Source organism: Electrophorus electricus, chromosome 21, assembly GCF_041902795.1.
Source record: "Electrophorus electricus isolate QZ-2024a chromosome 21, ASM4190279v1, whole genome shotgun sequence".
Taxonomy (NCBI): Eukaryota; Metazoa; Chordata; class Actinopteri; order Gymnotiformes; family Gymnotidae; genus Electrophorus; species Electrophorus electricus.
The window spans coordinates 5,200,001-5,220,000 of NC_137517.1; the positions used below are offsets into that span (position 1 = coordinate 5,200,001).

Below are 20,000 nucleotides of genomic sequence, written 5' to 3' on the forward strand. Positions count from 1 at the left end.
TAACTCCAAAAGCACTTTGCTTGCACAGCTGAAGTACCTCTGTCCTAAAAGGTCCTGTTTCTATGGAGACCTTGTGTGCTTAATTGCAGTTGTGACTACCTCTACATCTAACAGCTATGAAATTGCACTAAAAGTATTTTTTGACACAAAAACACACTTGTATGCTAATATTCGGTTCAAATATAAAATTACCAAAAAGCACCCAAGACCTCTTTTGGTTTGGCCTTCGTAGGAGCACCTGATAGCCAATGAAGTGGCAATACTGCGACGTGTCCGACACCCCAGTATCATTCTGTTAATAGAGGAGGTGGACACTCCCACTGAACTGTACTTGGTCATGGAGCTCATTAAGGTAAGCTTTATTACTGGCTTCACACTGTGATTAATCACACACACACACACACACACACACATTCACTTCAGCAGTAATTGATTAGACTGGAGTTTTTAACTTGAGATCAAAGAGTCTTACCATTTTCATCTTAGAGGTAGTCATTAAAATCACTGGATGTTAGAATTGACGATACTATAGTGATTGTGTGTGTGTGTGTGTGTGTGTGTGTTTGATAGGGAGGAGATTTGTTTGATGCCATCACCTCATCCACAAAGTACACAGAGCGAGATGCCAGTGCTATGGTGTACAACCTGACCGGAGCTCTCAAATACCTGCACCGAATGAGTATAGTACACCGGGACATCAAACCAGAGAACCTATTGGTACACAAACACTCAAATATGTACAAAAACACTCACATAAAAAACACATACAGTCAGCGCAGTGCACAGGACATTAGAAGAAATATTGGAAACACTAACGTCAGTGCCCTCCACCAGGGGACACAAAGACTCAGACATGCACATATTAAAATGCCTAAACAAATACTAATGCACTAACAAACACAGCAAAACACATGGTCACTTAGTCTTGTCTGTTAGGGTATCAAATGAGGAAATTCACACACCCTCATTCTCTCTCCTTAGGTGTGTGAATATCCTGATGGCACCAAGTCTCTGAAGTTAGGGGACTTCGGGCTAGCCACTGTAGTGGAAGGACCGCTCTATACGGTCTGTGGAACACCCACCTATGTTGCGCCAGAGATTATCGCAGAGACAGGGTAAAATTGTGTGTGTGTCGGGGGGGGGGGGGGGGGGTGTTATAGTATGTACTAATAATATATTTATATCATCTATCTGTATTACAGAGGTAACGATTTCCCACCTCTTCCTGTGTGTGTGACAGATATGGTTTAAAGGTAGACATCTGGGCTGCCGGGGTGATAACATATATCCTGCTGTGCGGATTTCCGCCATTCCGTAGCGAGAGGAACCAGCAGGAGGAACTATTTGAGCAGATTTTACTGGGCAGGCTGGAGTTCCCCTCCCCTTACTGGGACAACATCAGTGCCAGTGCCAAGGTTCTCAACCGCCACTAACACTGCTCCCGACTGACCTCTGGCCTCACTCCTGGTTCATGCCGGCTGGTGAGACTTGATTGGTTAGCTCTGGTCATGTGTGTTCCTTTGCAGGACCTGATTGGTAAGATGCTGCAGGTGAATGTGAGCACACGCTACACAGCAGAGGAGGTGCTGTCTCACCCATGGGTGCTGGTAAGACACACATCCACACCAACTTGTTCAGTTCGTGTGCACCAGTCGAGCTCCCGAAAGCCTTGCACCGTTTCCTTTAAACCCTGAAACGTTCAGTGCGGCTGACGGCTTGTTCCAGGCAGATCTTTTAAGCTCCGTGTTTCGCGTGTGTGTGTTCAGGATGATGCTATACTGGAGAATATGATGAGTGAGACCTCCGGCGCAGTCGAGGCAGAACATGTACACGACAGCACGGTCGCCGAAGCACAGGTATGACCGTGTGTGTGTCTGTGTGTGCGCTCGCACACACAACGGTACGTTAACACAAGGCATCGAAGGCCTGTTTAACAGCCTCTCCTCTTTCCGGTTGTCCACACGCCTTGCAGATGGATCAGGCACAAGGGAATGGTAAGAGCAAAAAGCCTTTTAAAACATACTCACCATACACTCTATTTTAGAAACGCATTCATAAAAAACACCTTGGGGGGGTACAGTTGGACATTAGATATTTGCCATGCTTATTTTGCACTAGCCACACTCCCTCTCTTTATCAAGGTCGATTTCTGACCACAGGGGGTCTTGGGTTCGATGCTGTATCACTTTGGACCCAATAGTGACCCCCCCCCCCCACCCCCCATTATACACTCCCAGCAAAACCCACCACCCAATTAACATGTGGCCTGACCAGCGATGAATGGGGCGGAATATAAAGGGAGGCTGACAAATTGTGTATGCCATCTGTAATGGAACATTCACAAAATAACCAAATTTGGAACAACCCTCTATAATTGTTTTTGCATTATGTTTTAGAACAGAGCTCAAGATAGGCTGAGAGGAGTCTCTGAAGGACTGGCAGAGGAGAAGAACCCTTAAAGGAATACTTCAACCAAAATCGCCAGCGTGGCTCACACTGAATGAAGGCTAATCTGGAACAGGAATAATACCAGCTGCCCTCCGTATTGACTTCCATTCAATAGTGGCCCCATACGTTTTTGGGTGAGGTATACCCCCAGATGCGACCCACTGTAAAACGTACCGAGCTGTGACTAGCTACACCAGACCAGCACGCTCCTCCCCCTATCTCTGCACTTTCTGCTCATGCTCCCTACGCTGTTCTTACTTTATGTCCAGTATTCTTTCTTTGCCCCTGGCCTTCTGCCCACTCCAGTTCCCACTTATCAGTGTTCTCAGAGGAGCTGGACTGGTCAGCTGACCCTTTCCCACATACAGAGCAGCTTTAGTAAGATTCTTCACCGAACAAGCTACTCTACCCTCAGCCCTGCGCCCTTGGCTTTACTGCTATGGGATCCTAAAGGGGCCGAAATGAAGAGGCCGGCCTATCTGAGGCGTGGTAGAGCACCCGTCGTGATATGCCAACACCTGTCGGGCGCTGGCACTCTGCGAAGTCTGATGCCTTGGAGAGTGCCTGGTCTGTGTCCGGCTCGCAGATTCTCCAGACAAACCAGCGACCTCATATTCTGCTACGCTGTGCCCTTCTTTACGTCTCTGTGTATATACAGTGTCTTGATGTAATAATCATCAAACTCAGTTAGTAGATACACCCATACAGTGTGCCATTAGACTTTAGACCCTTCAGCCATTACTCTGACTATACATCCAGTAGACATCAGTTCTTGTGTAAATGCATCAGATGCTGTGCGTGGTGTGTGTGCGTGTTCCAGAGAAGAAAGTCTCTGAAAGGTTTTGAGCTGGCCTTCAATTGATGAAGAAGATAAGAGTATTGTATTGTTCATTTATGTGTGTGTGTGTGTGTGTGTGTGTGTTCGCGCGAGTGTGTCTGTGTGTGTCCATGAATTGCCGCCTCTTGTCCTTTTTCTGATAGTGTTAATTCCTATTTGAGAGAGAGAAAGGAAATTGTGAATGGTGTTGAAAGATTGTCATGTTAAGTGTAATAATATAAAGTTTTGTACCATGGTTACTTGGGCCAAATGACTCTCGTCTACAGTGTAATTACAGTTGTTTTTTTTCATCCTTTGTTTGTACTACAAAAAAAAAAATACATCTTTAGTAGCTGAAAAAGTGATGTTTCTTTATTTACTCGTCGATATTATAGCCCGGACTATACACCGTGAAGCCAGTTCCATATTGATGGGACATATTACAAAAGACTTCAACAAACTGCATCAGTCAGCCCAAAGGCATACAAAGAAACAAACAAAAAAATCAGTTCACGTTCATCTTCAGAGAAATTGGTTAAATTCATTAAATTTAAAATCATAGCAATCTTGCCAGCAGGTGGCAGTGTAATAATGCGCCAGTTTGTCTAATCTTCCTACCTTTTAACATTTAAGACTTGTCTGCAGTCTGCTTATTGTCCCGCAGAGCGGGACAGCTGATTTAACACGTCTGTTAAATCAGCTGCACCTAATATTAAGATTCAGAGTGTCCTTTAGTAGAAACGCATCGGTGACTTTTTGAGCAGTCCTGTGGCCGCCTGGCTGATCACTGCTCATTCCCAAATAGCCTCCAACACCCAGGTTTCTAAATATCTCCAGTAAAAGCACCAGCAGTACGGTCCACGCCCCCCGTGTCGTGGCATTTCGCCTGGTCGCTGACGCACGGACGTGACCGCATGCGTCTGCTTAACAGGACCCGGCAGCGCAACGCGTCGGCGTCAGCGTCTGAGGACACCCTCGGGCAAAATGCCGCAGAGCACAAGCGCTGAGACAGCAGCAGGCGCCAGTCCTGCAATTATCACGCCACACCTCGAAACTCAGCAGACGACCGAGGGATTTGCCCACAGGGCGGGACGTCGTCCGCCCTGCCTGGAGGTAGTCCTGTGCACCAACGGGAGACACGCAATCCTACATAAGTGGTGTGTTAGGTGAAGGAGGTGCTTTGGAAGGGGAACGCCTCATCCTCGCATGCTTGCCAGTTCTTTTCTAGCGTTTCTCTGTTAATATCGCAAAACATATTGCAGCGAGCTTTTGGCTCAGAAGAGCAGAGTGCAACTTGGAGCCAAAGAGATGGTCCTCGATGACCACGTCCCCACATCTACAGCATGTTATGCTATTAGGCGCAGCATCCCCATTTCTTGGCACATTTCCAAGCCATAGATCAGCTCCAAGGTCAACCATGCCTCTTCAAGGAGTTAAATTTATTTATTTTATTTTTTTTTTTTAACCCAATCCTACTTGCTATTGGCGTTATAAAGTTTCCAACTCTTGATGCCTCCAGCAGGTCTCTGTTGTGTAGGGAGCAGGAAATGGCCAGCACGTGATTCAAACTCTTAAGATGCCATTTCCATCCACACACAGGTTTCAAAAGGGCTCCACTGGCTCCTGCCCTCTGTTCTAAAGGTTATTCATACAACAAAGATTACAGAGCACATCATGCACAAAAGATGTAGCAATAAACACAAATACATAAACATTCATGTGTCCCTTGGTTTCAGGATAAAGGCATTCATTCTTTTCTTCCTTAAACAGATGCTGTAAAATGATGGCCCCAAGTAGTTTAAAACTCTTGTCGATTTATTCAAGACTAATAACCTTTTGCAGACCATTGTTAGAAACCAGTCATGGTAAACTTCTTGCATCATTTGAACAATTGCACATCATTTCTGCTATTTACTGATTTTTTTGAAGAGCCCAGTCAAAAGATAAAAAACGGACACCAAACGTCTGTCTTGTAAATGAAATGTCTTCCTCTTGTGTCTATTGACAAATGAGATGATTCCCACTTTGAGGGCAAATGCTGTGAAGATTTTAATGGTGCTAATTTTAGTTTTTTTGTCTCCACCTGCGCAGGTGAGAGGTTTTCGGTTCTTGTGGCCATTTCTCCACTGCAACAGCCATTCTCCAGTGACCAATAACACAGGATCCTGTTCCCCAAAAACAATGTAGTGTTACGTCATCACATTTCAGAAGCCTTAGAGTTTACAGGGTTTCCCCATTTCGCAAGGATTAAATGAAACACGGATCTCCACCTCAAAACACAGGCATCCAGTGTTTCAAGGAAGCACAGATGTAACACCAGTTTTTATGCAAGACAACAAAAAGTACCATCAGTGTGCCTTACTTACTTTTGCAAGCCAATAATATCTATTAAAAACAAACAAACAAACAAAAACATACCATATTCTAAAGATTGTTAGTAGTTGGCATTGTTTGCTGTTGAATTGATATTGTTGAAAAGTTAAAAACTATTTACCTAGACTGTTTATGGATTTAGTATTGCCTTGGGCTTGCGTTTGGCCTATAGCTGCTTGTACACCCTGCAATTAGCCTCCCAATTAGCCACCAATGTTCATGCAGTTTCCCTGGCCCCAAGGTGAACGCTCATCAGTGACCACCAGGCATTCACTGGACGTGGGTCGGGAGCGTGGACACTTCTGATGGACATCATTTATGAGACAGTCCTCGCTTTAAGACATAAACATGGCCTGTTTTTAGGTCAAGGCAGGGTCTATTCTTATGGGGAGAAGACTGTGTTTGAGATAAAAGCCCACCTGGACCTGTGCCATTAACCGCATGCACGTTTGTTATGGTTCTAGAGGCACATGTGCGTGAGGGACACGAGGAGCCAGCAAATACACACACACACCCGTCTTTACGAGAATGCATCTGGGTTTAATCAGGGTTAACAGCTCTCTGTCCCATCTTTCCCACAAATGTAGTCCTAGAATACAAAGGGTTTTCAGTGGGAAGTCACTATTCACAGTCCAAGACTAGGCGCAAGATACGGCAGATTACACACTCCACACCAGATAAAAACATACACAGGGAAAGCATTAATACAAACGCATCTAAAATCTGTCAGCGTCAGTCTGGGAAGGGTTTAACTTGGCATGCCCTCGTCGTTCTACCCTCTTCACAGTGTGGCTATTTCAGAACAAGCTCCCAGCACCAGAGCAGGGTCAGTTGGCTTTGGAGCGAGAAAAAAACCCAAAAACAAACGGTACAGGTGAAGTATATATCACAACACATTAGGAGATGAGCCTCAGCAGTGAGTAGTGAGCGCTTTACAGCTGTGGTACAGTTGATTGTGATGGAGTCCGGTTAGGCAGGAGGCTTTCAGATATGCACGAGTGTTGACACCGGTTTGTTTTCACATGTGAACAACCTTCACTGGTCAGTGCTGCATCCGTTACGGAAGTGATTCCGGGTCTTTGAGAACCTGAATGTAAGATTTGGGCACAATTCCCCGTCTCCCACGGAACTCCCCCTCGAACCACTGCTCATCCACAGACTCCAGAGAGCACACTATGTCCCCCACCTGCACGCGTGCACACACACACACACACACACACACACACACACACACACACACACACACACACACACACACACACACACACACACACACACACACACACACATATCTGAATACTTGAACATACTGTAACTTGGTTCCTTAGTATTATCCCTAAGAATTTTACACATTGTGCTTAGAGCCACAATCAGTATTATTACGGTACACTTGCACAAACTAAACACACACGCATGGATCTCGTTACTCTGTGAACATTCAAAAGCTGAGTTCTCCCAGACACCCTCTAAGCCTGGACCGGATTGCGCCTCAGTGAGGATGATTCATTTAATGAAACCGCTGTCCACGCTTAATCAACGTCCGGGAGACCGGCCGGTCGAGCTACGTTCGAAGACGCATGCGAGAAAATGTGCAATATGGAAATAGTTACGCACCTTGAGACAGAGTTCGTCCTCACACTCTGGTGTGAATTCATACATGGCTCTGCCTGTCTGTTTCCCTCCCACATAAGCAGGGGCTACAGTGTCACAAGAAATGAAGGGAAAAACATAATGGCTTAATTTTTGTATATTCTCATTATCCTAATAAATCCTTTGCATTCCATTTCTGATAGTTGATATTCTATTGAACACATTAAATACATCAAATAAAACATACATAAATTAAACACACATTACATTAAATAAAACCTATATTACATACATTACATAAGAACTAAAAAGTACAAGTGTATACCAGGTGATTCGCATGTAGTTTTCCTTGACAACGAAACTTCCGGAATGGATTGGACAAAACTGATAGGAAAGAGGCCCGTGTGTCCACTTAGGCTGCCACGTCCCCACTCATCATTCACACGCTCCAGTAACGTGATGACATCACCTTCATGCAGCGTCAGCTCATCCGTCTCACCTTCAAATGCAAACTGGGCTACACAACTAGACAGACAGAGATGAAAAGTGAGAGACCAAAAAAAATCAGTTATTAGACGTGCATTAAATAATTCTACTTTTTTGTTTTTGGCATGAATTGATCTATTCCTTGCATACGGTCTTCTGGCTGTCGGAAACGTGATAACAGGATAATCGGTGGTTATGAAAAAAAAAAAACCCACAACACCTGTCACCGACGTTCAGCCGGGCTCGTCGTTCTTCCTGCTGTTCTCCCTTCAGCTCCTGCTCTGGCTGTCGCACTGTCTTCGCCTTCCGCTCTGTACGCTGCTCTCCCCTCAGCTCCTGCTTGGCCCGTGGCTGAGAGGCGGGCTCGGCTGGCGCCGCCGGACACGCGTCCTCGTGAAGGTCTCCGCCTCGGCTTTTCACCTCCCTACTGCTGCGCGCTTGTCTGGGAGTGTGTGCGTTGTCCGTATGTACCATGAGGTTCTCCTTCTTCAGCAGAATGGAGAAGGACTTCAGCATATTCACCCATTAGGTGTACATGTGTGTGTGCGCACATATGGTTGAATATTTTACCTGGGAGGGGGGTTCCTCTCTTACTGTCTTACTTGCAGTTTGGTTCTGATTTGCACTTGCTTGAACTTTGCTCTGGTGCACACACACACACACACACACACACACACACACACACACACACACACACACACACACACACACACACCTTTTTAAGCCAGCCTCAAATTTATCGGTAATGTTCCTTCAATGACAAAATGAATGTAAATGTCCATCTTTTCAAATCTTGTAGGTCTTACTGTGTAGTCCTTGTAGAGAGGATGCCCTGGCTTAGGTCTAGGTGGCAGGGGTGGGCCTCCTTTTGGTACCCTGCTGCCTGGGAGCTGATTGGCTGTATCATTAGTCTGGGAGGAGCCTGCTGATTTGATGAGCTTGATTGGAGGAGGACGCAGAGGGAGCAACCTACATTCAGTTGATGTAAAGGAATAAAGAGACAAATGAGATCAAATATCAAAGAGAAACATGAGAAAATGGGAGGGACTTACTGTTTAGTGCTACCTGCTCTGTGAGTGTGAGACCAGATTCTGCTCTCACACATGTTTTGGTTTTTTTTTTTTAACTCATCTATTACAAAGTATTAGCTTACATAACCTCAACATGACCTCACTGATGGTTGTCAGTAAATAGGGATTCAGTACAAATCCGGGGCAACAAACACACTTACTCACTGTACATCAGCCTTACCGAAAAGAGGGTGAAGCTTTATCAACAGTGGCCTACACAAACACAAACACACGAATTACTTGACAGAGAAGTCATGTGCTTTACACAAACTGTAACAAAAGCTTTTAGGCTCATTACTCACATGGCACATTAACTCTTTAAGTGATTTCATTTCTTTCTTTCCTGCTGGCCTGATATTGTTTGCATGACATGAATCCACCTGCCCTTTTCAAAGGAGCTAATGAGCGCTTTACGGATCTGCGATGCGCAACGTGTCTGTTCAGGTCACCACCCGCTGGACAAAACCCAGCGGGGACCTCTCGGCTTTGAGAGGTGACTGGTGGTAAGCAGCCCAAGTTGGGCCGAGGTCAAATGCCTTGGGGGGGGGGGGGGGGGGGGGCGCCGCCGATATTTGAACACAAAAGGCACCGTCGAAGGTGAAACGGCCTCGGAGACTCCCAGAGTAACTGGGCAGATTAACCTGAGGTGCCTTAGGTTGAGCAACGGGTGAAACATATCCCTGAATGTTTAAACACAGGCACAGGTAAAGAAAGAGAAAGCACAGCTCACATGCATGTGTATCCTCATTGACAAGCATTGGAAAATCTAAATAAACAAATATTTTTTGAATACTGAATAACTGAATACTGCAGTAATATGTGAACAGTGGTGAAGTGAGATTACCCTTCCAGAAGTGCGGGATGCTGATGAAGGTCTTTTCTGGGACTGGGGCTTGGCTGGAAACGGGGGACGTTCCTGCTTGGGGCCAAGGGGACCTGAGGGAGAGAAGGAACTGGTTCAGTATCTATGGCATAAGTTCAGGCCAAATCAGAACAAAACTTCCTACCCAGTCAGAAACGTTAAGATTGTATAATGTTTAAAAATAGTGGAAGGACAGGTGTTGGCGTGGAAATCCTGAACAGTTTTCAGACAAAAGCACAATGACTCATCAACGACTTCCAAAGCCATGAGCTGAAAGTCACTGAGTTATGACGTCCCGTTTTTAATTGCTCTATAATTAAAGGATTTAAAGGCTTAATTGTCCCATTTATTTACATTAACAAATGGTGGTTTTAACACTTTGTTTGTCCCCTTAGGGTATGAATAAATTAGGAGTAGCCCCCCGCCTCCCCTGACCCTCAAAACAAAAACAAAAACACACACACACACCTTTCCCTCTTTCGGGTGACACCATTGCTGCTCTAGGAGTGGGAACAGGTGAACCAGAAGCCTTTGGGGGCACCGCTGCGGTCGGATGCCCAGACAGGGCTCCTTCATCCTGGGCAGCAGCTTTAGACCTTCGGGCCGCCACCGGATGTCCGGCGGGTCGAGCGAGTCGGCCCGTCTGTGGGCTGCTCTCTTCCGAGGTACTCTGCTGCTGTTGGGACGTGGCTGTTTTGTTAAGCACGGGCCTAGGGGCAGGCACTGGAGGGCTTAGCTTTTCCTCGGACTTTTCTTGCTTGTGCTCTTCCTCGGACTCTCCCTGCTTGCTCTTTTCCTTGGAAGGACTTTCAGCCTCCGGGACTCCATGTGTCAGGCTGGGTGGTTTTGGGGTTCCTGGCAGTTTAGGGTTCTTAGTTCTTGGTTTTGGTTTTGGTCTCTCTAAGGGTTCTGAAGGATGAGGTGAAATAAAAAAACTCTCAGAAACATCATCATCCTCCTCTTCTTCTTCACTCTTCCCACATTGGTCACTTTCGCTGTTCTGGTTACTTTGCAAACACTGCTCATCATAACCAAAGACATCCAATAATTCCTGTAGGTACTTATTAGAGGCAAATTCCAAAGAACCATCAGTAAATCCTGCAAGAGCATGCACAGTGTCATCATCCTTGAGTCGCACTAAAGTCTGAACTTTGACCTCTCTTGTCATTGGCTGATCCAGAACATCCTCTATGATGACTGGCTGCAAACCACCTTTCGAGCGAGGATGTGGTCTGGGATGTGCGGACACTTTTTGCTGCGACGGAGGATCGTGGGAATCTGGGGAGGAGTCACAGAGTGTGGGGGCGGAGCTGTGGCGAGTGAGATCCACTGTGACATCACTGTCACTGAGGTCATTCCAAGCTCTGCGCTGTTCCGACAGAGGTCCGCTTGGAATCTCACTACTGAATGTGTGGAGCAGGCTGCACGTGTCACATGGCGAGTCAGGTGAATCCAGGTCGATCAGCGAGCGCGTGTGTACAGGTGCGGGTTTAGGCATGAGTGGCAAGGCAGGGGGAGGCGGTTTCGGGGGTCTACGAACTGGAAGTAAAACAGGAAACAGAAATCCATCATTTTCCCTTTTTATTTTTCCACTATTACCGTTATTCTCCCCATTGCTCTTTTTATTCCGCACAACGTTATACGCATTTCACTTTTAAAAGTGCAAACTCTCCATTTTTTCACTCATCAATTTTAATGATTACTTGCTCGACAGCCTACGCTGCTCTTCACCGAGACTGGATCACTTTTAGAACAGAGGTTGCAAAGTAGGCAGGGGGGGAAAAAAAACAAAACAACCAAACCCCAAAAAAAACAAGAAACAAAAAACAACCAGACGACGCCCATCTGTCAACTTTTCCTGGTGTAGTTTCATAATCTCGGTGCTGGTGCTTCAGAACACTGGGCCACATTTCTCTCAGGGATTCCTCATAGCATTACGATGAAATGTGTTCACTAAGGTGAGTCTTTAGAAAAGATTTTAAAACTGCAGAACTAGGCGTAATATCTGACAGCGATGACAGGGCTATAAAGTAGGAGCTCACACCAGCGACGCCTGCTTTTGAACTTACCTGAGCGTCTAGTACGGACGCGCGCTGGAGAAGGAACGTCGGTGTCGGTCTGCGTGGCGATGGTGGCAGTAGACGGATGGGGAGCAGAGGATGAGGAAGAAGGCGGCCTGGACGAGGCAGGGACAGCAGAGGACGTGGATACAGCAGAAGGGGTGGGGAGAGAGGAGGAGATGTTTTCCTCGAGGCTCTTTTCTCGGATCACCTGTTCGTATGAAGGTGGAGGAAGCTGAGGGGGGAAAAATGAACCAAATTAGGCTGTTTGTAAGATCCAACGGGATACCATCACGCCCTTCATCCACGAAAGATGCTGGATATACAAATACACTGGAAGGGAGAACGTTAAACATCGCAAACTCACTGGACATCCGTGACTTACACGGAACGTCACAGTGGAAAATCCGAGATGTGGCACGGAATTATACGAAAAATCTCTAAGACGGCGTGGTTGTGCAAAACAGTCGTTTTGCAACCGTTCTTACTTGCACTGTGAGAATACTGCTAGTCCAAGTGGGCTGGGCAGAGGGAGCAGCCGGGGTCCCGGGGTACCAGGCGTTGCTGGCCAGTGGTTCAGCTGACAGGATTGTGATCTCTGGACGTCTGCAGTGCCGCGACAGCCATTAACAAAGTTCAACAACACAGACTACCAGGCAAGAGGGACGTATTCCACTTAGGCCATAAAACAGCAGGTCTTAAAACTGATCCAAAAAGCCTGACAGACATGTTTACGATGGCTTGAAACATGACTGGAGATGCAGTGTAGGTGCAGTAAAACTAGCTGAATGCAAATTCTGAGGTGAGTAATGTCATTCTCAGAAACCATAAACCATAGTTCTTGTTTTTTAATGAAAGAGAGAAAAAAACAACACACAAATCTGGATGGTACCAACGATAATTAATGTTGTGTGAATCTGCCTGGCTACCTTGCCACAATCGATATTTCAAGATTAATGTTGTTATAACACATAGGCAACTCCATAAATGTAGGCACCCTTAATAAAAATGAGCTAAAATTAACATTAAAAAAGAACCACACATGCAATGAGTGAATAGTTTCAGGTTTAATTAAATGGGTAAGCCTTATCCTTTTATTGTGAAAAATATTTTGGAGCAAAAAAAAAAAAAAAAAGGTTCCTTTAGCAACACACATTTTCATAAAAATGCAGATTCCAAAAATACTGGAACCCCAAATTTCAGTATTTGGTGCAGCCTCCCCTTCTGTAGTGTTTATTAAAGTTGGAGAGATCTTGGACTCAGAGGTCCATTGCAAAGACTCGATTTTCTGTTGGTGCAACCTTGTTCTGACATGTGCTCTGGGCACAGTCCAGCATCAGCCTTCTGGCGTTTGGGCTAAAACAAAGGATTTCATTACCCCGCTAACAAGAACTCCTGGACCACTGATACCAAAACAAGCCCAAATCATCAAAAAGGGATTTCTGTCTTGGTCTCAGGCTATTTTCATGTAACGTCTTTACTCTGGTCCTGTTTATGTTCACTGGCAACTTCAGCTGCTGACATTTTTTCTTCTTCCCAATCACATATTCCTTTGGCTTCATTTATAGTATTTTTCAAGGGTACAAACAATTTGCCACGTTTTTAACAGAAGTGACTATTCTGAATGGCCCAAACTTTTGCAGGAATGATTTTTATTGAATGAATAGTTAGAAATGTCCCCAAATATTTGTGTAAAAAGAGAATCATTGAATGCATTACCTACTATACATCTGAATAACTTTTTTGCTCATTTTCATAAAAGGTGCTAATATTTCTGGAGTAGACTATATGTTTGCAATATGTATGTAGTCTAATAATTTATATAAGTAAATACTATTTCTCTTTCATTTCAGTATGGTACTGAATTTTGTATTTGGGTAAATTAAAAAAAGAACTCCTGCACTTTAATCTTGGACCAGCAGAAAATGTTCTGTACTGCAAGTTAAATATCTTCCGATTTGTTTTCAACATTAAAACTTAAACAGTGACAAATGAGCTACAAATGACTCAAGTATATTTTGTATGATACTGCTATAATGCAATGTAACGTTTTTTGTTAGTTTGTCTGGAGGATGGGTGTTGTCTCTATGGACTAAAGTTCCTGAGACAGAAAAAGGCATTTATGTGCACTCACCGTCTGTCTCTGTTGTGGTCTATTTGGGTAGATGATCTGAAAGATGTTGATCTGGTAGATGCTAAATTTTTTTTGAAAGAAAACGGGTCAAAACATAGTAGCTGCACACAGCGCAAACCCTGCAGAGCAAAGCCATACTCACTTCTTTTAATGGCATTTCTTATCGAAGAGAATGCTCCTTGACTGCAGGAAAAATAAGAGAGAAGGTTATGTTTTATAGCGTTCTTCAGCTCACGAGGAGCATTACTCAGTTATGAGTCTCTCTCGTTCCACTTGTGAGTCATCTACTGTCTGCAGCAGTACTTTCCTGCAAATGTTAGGTATAATGGGAAAACCTCTCTCCTTCACAGAGCCTCCAACCACATGAACATTCCCCACCAAACACCAACATTCCAATATCAGCTGTTGGATTCACAAGCCTCAGGAATATGCCCACTCGCTAAACACATTCAAAGATTCATAACCTGGGCGGCATCGTTAACTGCATTTTGGGTAATAAAACACACGGTCACTTCTTCTAGAGAGTAAATGACACTTCTTCCTCACACAGCTTATCAGGTTGTGGGCTCACACACACACCTACCCTCCATGGGCACAGAGCCATGCTAACGAACACAAACATGACTCAAGCTCGGGCTCGTGAAGATAAACAGCGGTGTCTGTCTCATAGCTCATAAAACTGCCAAAACTACAGTTCCCCCCATCTCATTCAACAAGTGTTTCCAGCAAAGCAGGCCTTGAAGACGTTACAGTGATTCAGCACAGCAACTGCTATTCTCATAGATCTGCCCTATAACTGTGGTGGCTCAGTGGTGAGGCTACTTGCCTAGTAATCAGAAGGTTGCCAGTTCAAGCCCCACCACTGCCAAGTTGCCACTATTGGTCCCATGAACAAGACTCAAGCCTGAATTAGTCAAATTGTATTCAGTCACAATTGTAAGTAGCTTTGGAAAAAAGCACCAGCTAAATGCTGTAAATGTATGAAAGAATACAGAATGTTAGTTATTATTCAAGCCTATTCCTGAACACATTCAACACCAAACAAACGGTCATCAAAACACACCTAAACATATATGAGTAATAGAGGAACAAGTAAGACTTGTAGCTTTGGGATAAGCATTTCATGCTCACTCCCCCAGAGTTTCATCTCACCTGCTGGAGTGGCGTTGTTCAGGCTTGTTCCTCTCCACTCGCTCTGTAACACACACACACACACACCCTTCAAGGGGACTGTACAAAGTGGGCAGTGTGACACTAGGGTCACTGCCTTTACAGAATGAAATAAAAGTAACCACACTGAAATGGAGAAACAACCACACTCATCCCCGATAAGAGTTGAGAGTTAGACTTTCAGTGCATTTTCTCAGGCAGGTGTGACCACTACTCCACTAGCATGTGAGGTAGGGAAATGGGTCAAAGATGCAGTGATGTAATCAGTGCCAAACAAACAAATTACATAATTGAAAAAGACTTGCTGATCAAGTCTCACCATGTAGGCCATTATGGACACATTCCTTCTTCCAGCTAGGATACTGGGATCAACCAGGGATAGGACAGCAGACAGCATGAGCAGAAGAAATACTGAGACCCATCAGGAAGCTTTTTCTTAAATGTGGTCTGGAATTAAGTCATGGCATATATGGCCACTCTTCAGTTGACAGGCCACACAAGTTTGTCTTGGTGCCTCGATGAACACACCCAATACATGCCATCAATAAATGATTTACAGAAACCCCTTGGGTTTGTGGTACATTATACAACTTCATTTTCTTGGAGAGAGACAGCGAGCAAGAGAGAGACTGTGTGTCGATTCACATCATACTAGGAGATTTAACTGTCACATGACACAGTGGTCTTCTTGTCTTACCTCTTAATTGTAATCCTTACTAAACTGCCAGGAAACAGTTTGCACACCACTTTGAAAACCTCATGACCACAAGCAATTACAGGTTTGGGTAGATGATTATGAACTTCTATTTTAGTTTACTTATTCGTTTTGAGTGTAGGCATAGTCTGTACTTTAGAGGCAGACTTTGATTACTGTCTACAAACATTGTAGAACACGAAATTCCTATCATTCCACATGCTACTGAGAAGTCCTTCCCCCCGAAGTTGTAACAACAACAACAATTATAATAATCTAGAAAAATTAAAAAGTACTAGAAATCTATTCTTATCATCATCATCATATTCATGATTTAAACATTCACTCCAGGATGCCTCCGTTCCCAAGACGAAACTAACCTGTCACCTGAACACAACATACGCTTTGTCGCCGGTTTACAGACTTCATATCGGAGACAAAATAGTATGATATTACCATATGTTAACGTCCTTTGCAACACTGTAGCTGGTTCTGTGTGCTGAAGTTTGCCGGTGGCACCTGTTGTCCTATTAATTTGATCACTTCGTCCCAAATAAAAGCGCAGAAACCAAGTACCGTACCTGAAGATGCGTTCGCCCGATCTCTTGCTTCCCTCATACTTTCCTCTTCATCTTCGATTCTCGCCTCAGCCATACCGACGGAAAAAACAGCGTCGTGCAGGTCCTTACACGTCTAGCGAAAATTATAGCTCATTATAGCATTTTTACCTTCCCCTATTCCCGTGGAAACTACCAGAGACAGAGAGGGAAAGCAGGACTACCTCTGAAGCCCGTACAACTTCTAGTCCAGTTTAGCGTGTATTCAATTACAAGCGGTTCAGCGGCTCAATAAGCTCCTTTCGAATCCTTTGAGTGTGTAAACCTGACCTTTCTGAGTTAAAATCGAATAAAACAGTACAATTAATTACCTAAAAGTGCAACAGGCTCGAATATCTACTGCCCGGACGTTTCGGTACGCTCCCACGTCCCTACGTCAACAGGAAGTTATTCTCTCTGGGTAAAACAAACGAGGGAGGCGCCAGAATTCCGATTGTCACGGATTGATATTTTTCAAACCAATTTCAAAGTAATCAGTTAGATTTTCATTTTAGATAATGATGCACGTAGACGGCGTAATGGGGGGAAGAAACATGACTATAGTCTGCGCAGTCTAGCACGGCCGATGTCCTGACTGGATGAACATAGTTTCCACTCAGCAGCGCCTGCCGTGTTCCGTCCCCGAACAAGCTGTTTTAGGCCTAGGCCCAGAGGTTTTCTGTCCCACGTCTTATATTTGCGCATAATTACACAATAGCATATTCCAAACGTCATCTAATACGATTAGATTTGCGATTTGACAATGCAAAACAGTCATGGGTACACGAAATGTATTGATCAAATGGCACAGTCAGAAACCACTAGATGGTGCTTGAAACCTGCGAGTGAATTCCAGGCTTTGTACTCTGTACTACTGGGAGATTATTTGCCTACATTATACACGTTCGCATTATGTAAAGATATTTATTAAACTGTACTGTAGTTCGCTTAAATTGTCGTAAGTCATCTTCTGATCCATTCAGCGTTACCCGGAGTCATCATGCTTCAACGTATGACTATTGCATAGACGACTGGATATGAATATTATAAGTGTTATAAACCCACGTTTCGCATTCAAGACTTTGTTAAGTATGTATTTTGAAAAGACACCCCCCCCCCCCCCCCCATTCACACAAGAGTTTCCAAACGTGCTTGCAACAACGTCTTAATTTTATTTTTTTTTGTGAGCCCCCTTGTTTTTACAAATTTTAGTTACGGAACGAAACTACGCAACGGTGAGTATCACACAATCTGAGCGGTAAACACAACAATGAAACAATGGACAAGATCTGCTTGGTAGGCATGAGTTTCTCAAAGTTAACTTTATTTGTTGATAGAGGAACCAAATAGTTTCTCCATCATACGGTGCTAGATTTGACATGAAGAAGCACCATGCAACATTGCAAATCTAAAATAAGTACACACGATAATAATAAATAAAAGATATTTAAGCACAGGACAGGACAGTAGTCTAAACGGTAGTGGTTATGGTGCATTGTTATTTTACATGTATTATACAGTGCACGTTCATGGCTGGTAATACACATTTTAAACATTATTAGAGGAAAATTAGATTAGTGATTAAAGTGTAATCTCAAATGTAAAGGGACTGGGTGCAGTAGATGGTGCCATAGACGTAAAAACAGAGCTGAGATAGCAGGTTACACACAGCAGTCTGCAGTTTATTAGCATTTACTGCCATGAACAGCTCTACACTACATAGGTACAGTTAGTTAATCCAGTTATCCTAATCCAGGGGGCGGGGATTAGGTCGCATTCTGAGCGCACTTTATATGGATTACACCGGGACCTCCGAAAACGTAGATCGAGTCTAGGCTATAAGCGTGTAGGACATAAGCAGGTCCTCCGATCTGATTTCGAGAAACATGTATACTTTAGTCAGTTGACGGGATTTAACAGGAATTTGATGGGTTTTTCTTTCCCAGGAAGCAAAATTTGCAACCGTCTAGCGGGTAAGATTTGTGTCAGATTGCTTTTTTGTCGCGAGAAGAATTAGATGTGTCCCATTTTCTCAATATATACTGAGCCTTATTGTCCTTAAACTTTGATTCAATCTAATTTTCTACTTAAAAGCCTTTCAAGTCGTGTGTGGACGAAGAACAAATTGGATTCTGTTAATGATATATAGTAGGCGATTCTGTCATTGTATATGGGGAGATGTTAGGATACAGTTTACAGTACGAATTTCTAAAGAAAGACTCTTATCTAAAACAAATCTTGCCAGTAACACGTGATCATTAATTTTAAACACAAAACAGTTGACACTGCGAGAAAATATGGATGCATAATTCATATTTAATCAACTAGTGTTTATAATTAATATTAGTAATAATTATGAATAATATCTCATTAATACTTAAGAGATATTCTACAAGGTGTTAAGATAACATCTCTGGCTTATTAGTTTTACAAGAGCTGCATTAGAACTTCAAAGCTGAATAAAAATCTCTGTATTCAGACCTCAGATAAAAACCCTTGGAGATGTAACATATAGGACAGCAAGCTTCACAGTACAGCAAACTCACCCTTTCTGGAATAATATATATATATATATATATATATATATATATATATATATATATATATATATATATATATATAACTTCCAGGTGAAGGTTTTGTTTTAAACCAAACCAAAAATGTACACATTTTTAAGTTCACCTTTTTCAGTGTAGCTGAAAGAACTACATTTAAGAACTACATTTCACACAATCCAGAGCGTGCAATTTATTTCAAAACCTGTAGCTTGTTCACCATTCATTAGTTCTTAAAACTCACATTTTAATCAGCTCATTTAGCCTATGGCAAAAAATAATAATAATAAAAATCTCAAAATATCATGCCTGTTTAATATGTATTATTAGACTTAGACGAGTCATTTATTAATTTCTCTCTGCCTGTTTCCCTGGGTATATTATACTCACAGATTGATATATTTGTTGTCTATCCTAACACAACGCCCCGTGTGAGGTTTTAAAAAATTAATCCATTCACCATTTCTGACAGAGCTCAGTACAGTCTGGCGACACACTCTTGTAGTGAAGGCGCTCTAGCTGGCTTTCTACTGATACTATGTATAGAGGTACAAGCATGCAGAACTACGATGTTTCACAACTTAGTGAAAAAATTATGATGTTTCTGTCCATTTGCATATATGTAAATTTCTCTGCTCCCTCTCACCCTCTCTCTCGCTCTCATTCTTAGCAGTGCACTCCATGTGCAGTCCTGGCTGTGTTTACATAGGAATTCTGGGGAATGCTATGGAATGCCGAAAATGTTAGAGCAGGAGCCTCCGCCCTGGATTGAAATACTAAGGTCAGCTCCTGTCTCGACAGGCGACTCAACAATCAGGAAGATGGCCTACATCTAAGAAAGGCTTTGGCATCAACAACAAAGGGAAACCTTACAATAGCACATTTAATGGAGTCTGACGTAATACTTTTTAAAAAATCTCGTCTTTAACAATTTTGCTCTTTTTGAGCAGTAAATAGTTTCCTCCATACCTGGTCTTGCTGCTGTCATTTAGCAATCATGACGATGAGCCAGATGTCACTGTGCATTACGGTGTAGCTCCTCCCACCTGCTGACAGAATGTTGTCACATGTGTCCTCCAGTAGAAGCAGGGAGCAGGTCCCAGACCTTAGGGGTGTGGATCCTGAGACCTGCATGATTGTCTTCA

At 43.6% G+C, this 20,000-nt stretch overlaps 3 protein-coding genes across 16 annotated transcripts in view; 2 read left to right on the forward strand and 1 right to left on the reverse strand.

Annotated features, from left to right (window-relative positions):
* dclk2b (doublecortin-like kinase 2b) overlaps positions 1-5,530 on the forward strand; it is a 15,975-nt gene extending 10,445 nt beyond the window's left edge. The window contains exons 9-16 of one of the 2 annotated variants that reach the window (XM_035521690.2): positions 233-352; positions 571-717; positions 982-1,115; positions 1,241-1,415; positions 1,527-1,607; positions 1,767-1,856; positions 1,973-1,994; positions 2,397-5,530. In XM_035521690.2, the coding sequence (XP_035377583.1) occupies positions 233-352; positions 571-717; positions 982-1,115; positions 1,241-1,415; positions 1,527-1,607; positions 1,767-1,856; positions 1,973-1,994; positions 2,397-2,413 (786 nt within the window). In that variant the 3' untranslated portion in view covers positions 2,414-5,530. The remainder of the gene's footprint in view (positions 1-232; positions 353-570; positions 718-981; positions 1,116-1,240; positions 1,416-1,526; positions 1,608-1,766; positions 1,857-1,972; positions 1,995-2,396) is intronic. The other variant, XM_035521689.2, reaches the window with a different exon arrangement.
* A 627-nt stretch (positions 5,531-6,157) lies between these two features.
* On the reverse strand, positions 6,158-16,873 carry LOC113570355 (uncharacterized). 6 transcript variants are annotated; one of them, XM_081704302.1, is made up of 15 exons: positions 16,633-16,866; positions 16,286-16,397; positions 14,993-15,035; positions 13,841-14,023; positions 12,195-12,312; positions 11,716-11,941; positions 10,115-11,185; positions 9,629-9,720; positions 8,966-8,997; positions 8,521-8,683; positions 8,285-8,356; positions 7,935-8,200; positions 7,554-7,753; positions 7,253-7,335; positions 6,158-6,824 (listed from the first exon to the last, which is right to left on the reverse strand). In XM_081704302.1, exons 2-15 carry the CDS (start codon positions 16,356-16,358, stop codon positions 6,696-6,698), a joined length of 2,751 nt encoding a protein of 916 aa, XP_081560428.1. In that variant the 5' UTR covers positions 16,359-16,397; positions 16,633-16,866; the 3' UTR covers positions 6,158-6,695. The 6 variants fall into 6 exon arrangements, with proteins under 6 accessions (XP_081560428.1, XP_081560427.1, XP_026854519.3 ...); XM_081704301.1 differs by having other exon boundaries at positions 16,486-16,865; XM_026998718.3 differs by having other exon boundaries at positions 13,841-13,859; positions 13,983-14,023; positions 16,286-16,864.
* A 1,235-nt stretch (positions 16,874-18,108) lies between these two features.
* fhip1ab (FHF complex subunit HOOK interacting protein 1Ab) overlaps positions 18,109-20,000 on the forward strand; it is a 9,704-nt gene continuing 7,812 nt past the window's right edge. For 2 of the 8 annotated variants that reach the window (XM_081703964.1, XM_081703966.1), the window contains exons 1-3: positions 18,109-18,273; positions 19,529-19,636; positions 19,936-20,000. The exon at positions 19,936-20,000 is cut by the window's right edge and continues 17 nt beyond it. In XM_081703964.1, coding sequence (XP_081560090.1) covers positions 19,587-19,636; positions 19,936-20,000 — 115 coding nt within the window. In that variant the 5' untranslated portion in view covers positions 18,109-18,273; positions 19,529-19,586. Of the gene's footprint in view, positions 18,274-19,327; positions 19,404-19,525; positions 19,637-19,656; positions 19,754-19,935 lie in introns of all 8 variants that reach the window. The other 6 variants (XM_026998720.3, XM_081703963.1, XM_026998721.3 and 3 more) reach the window with 5 other exon arrangements.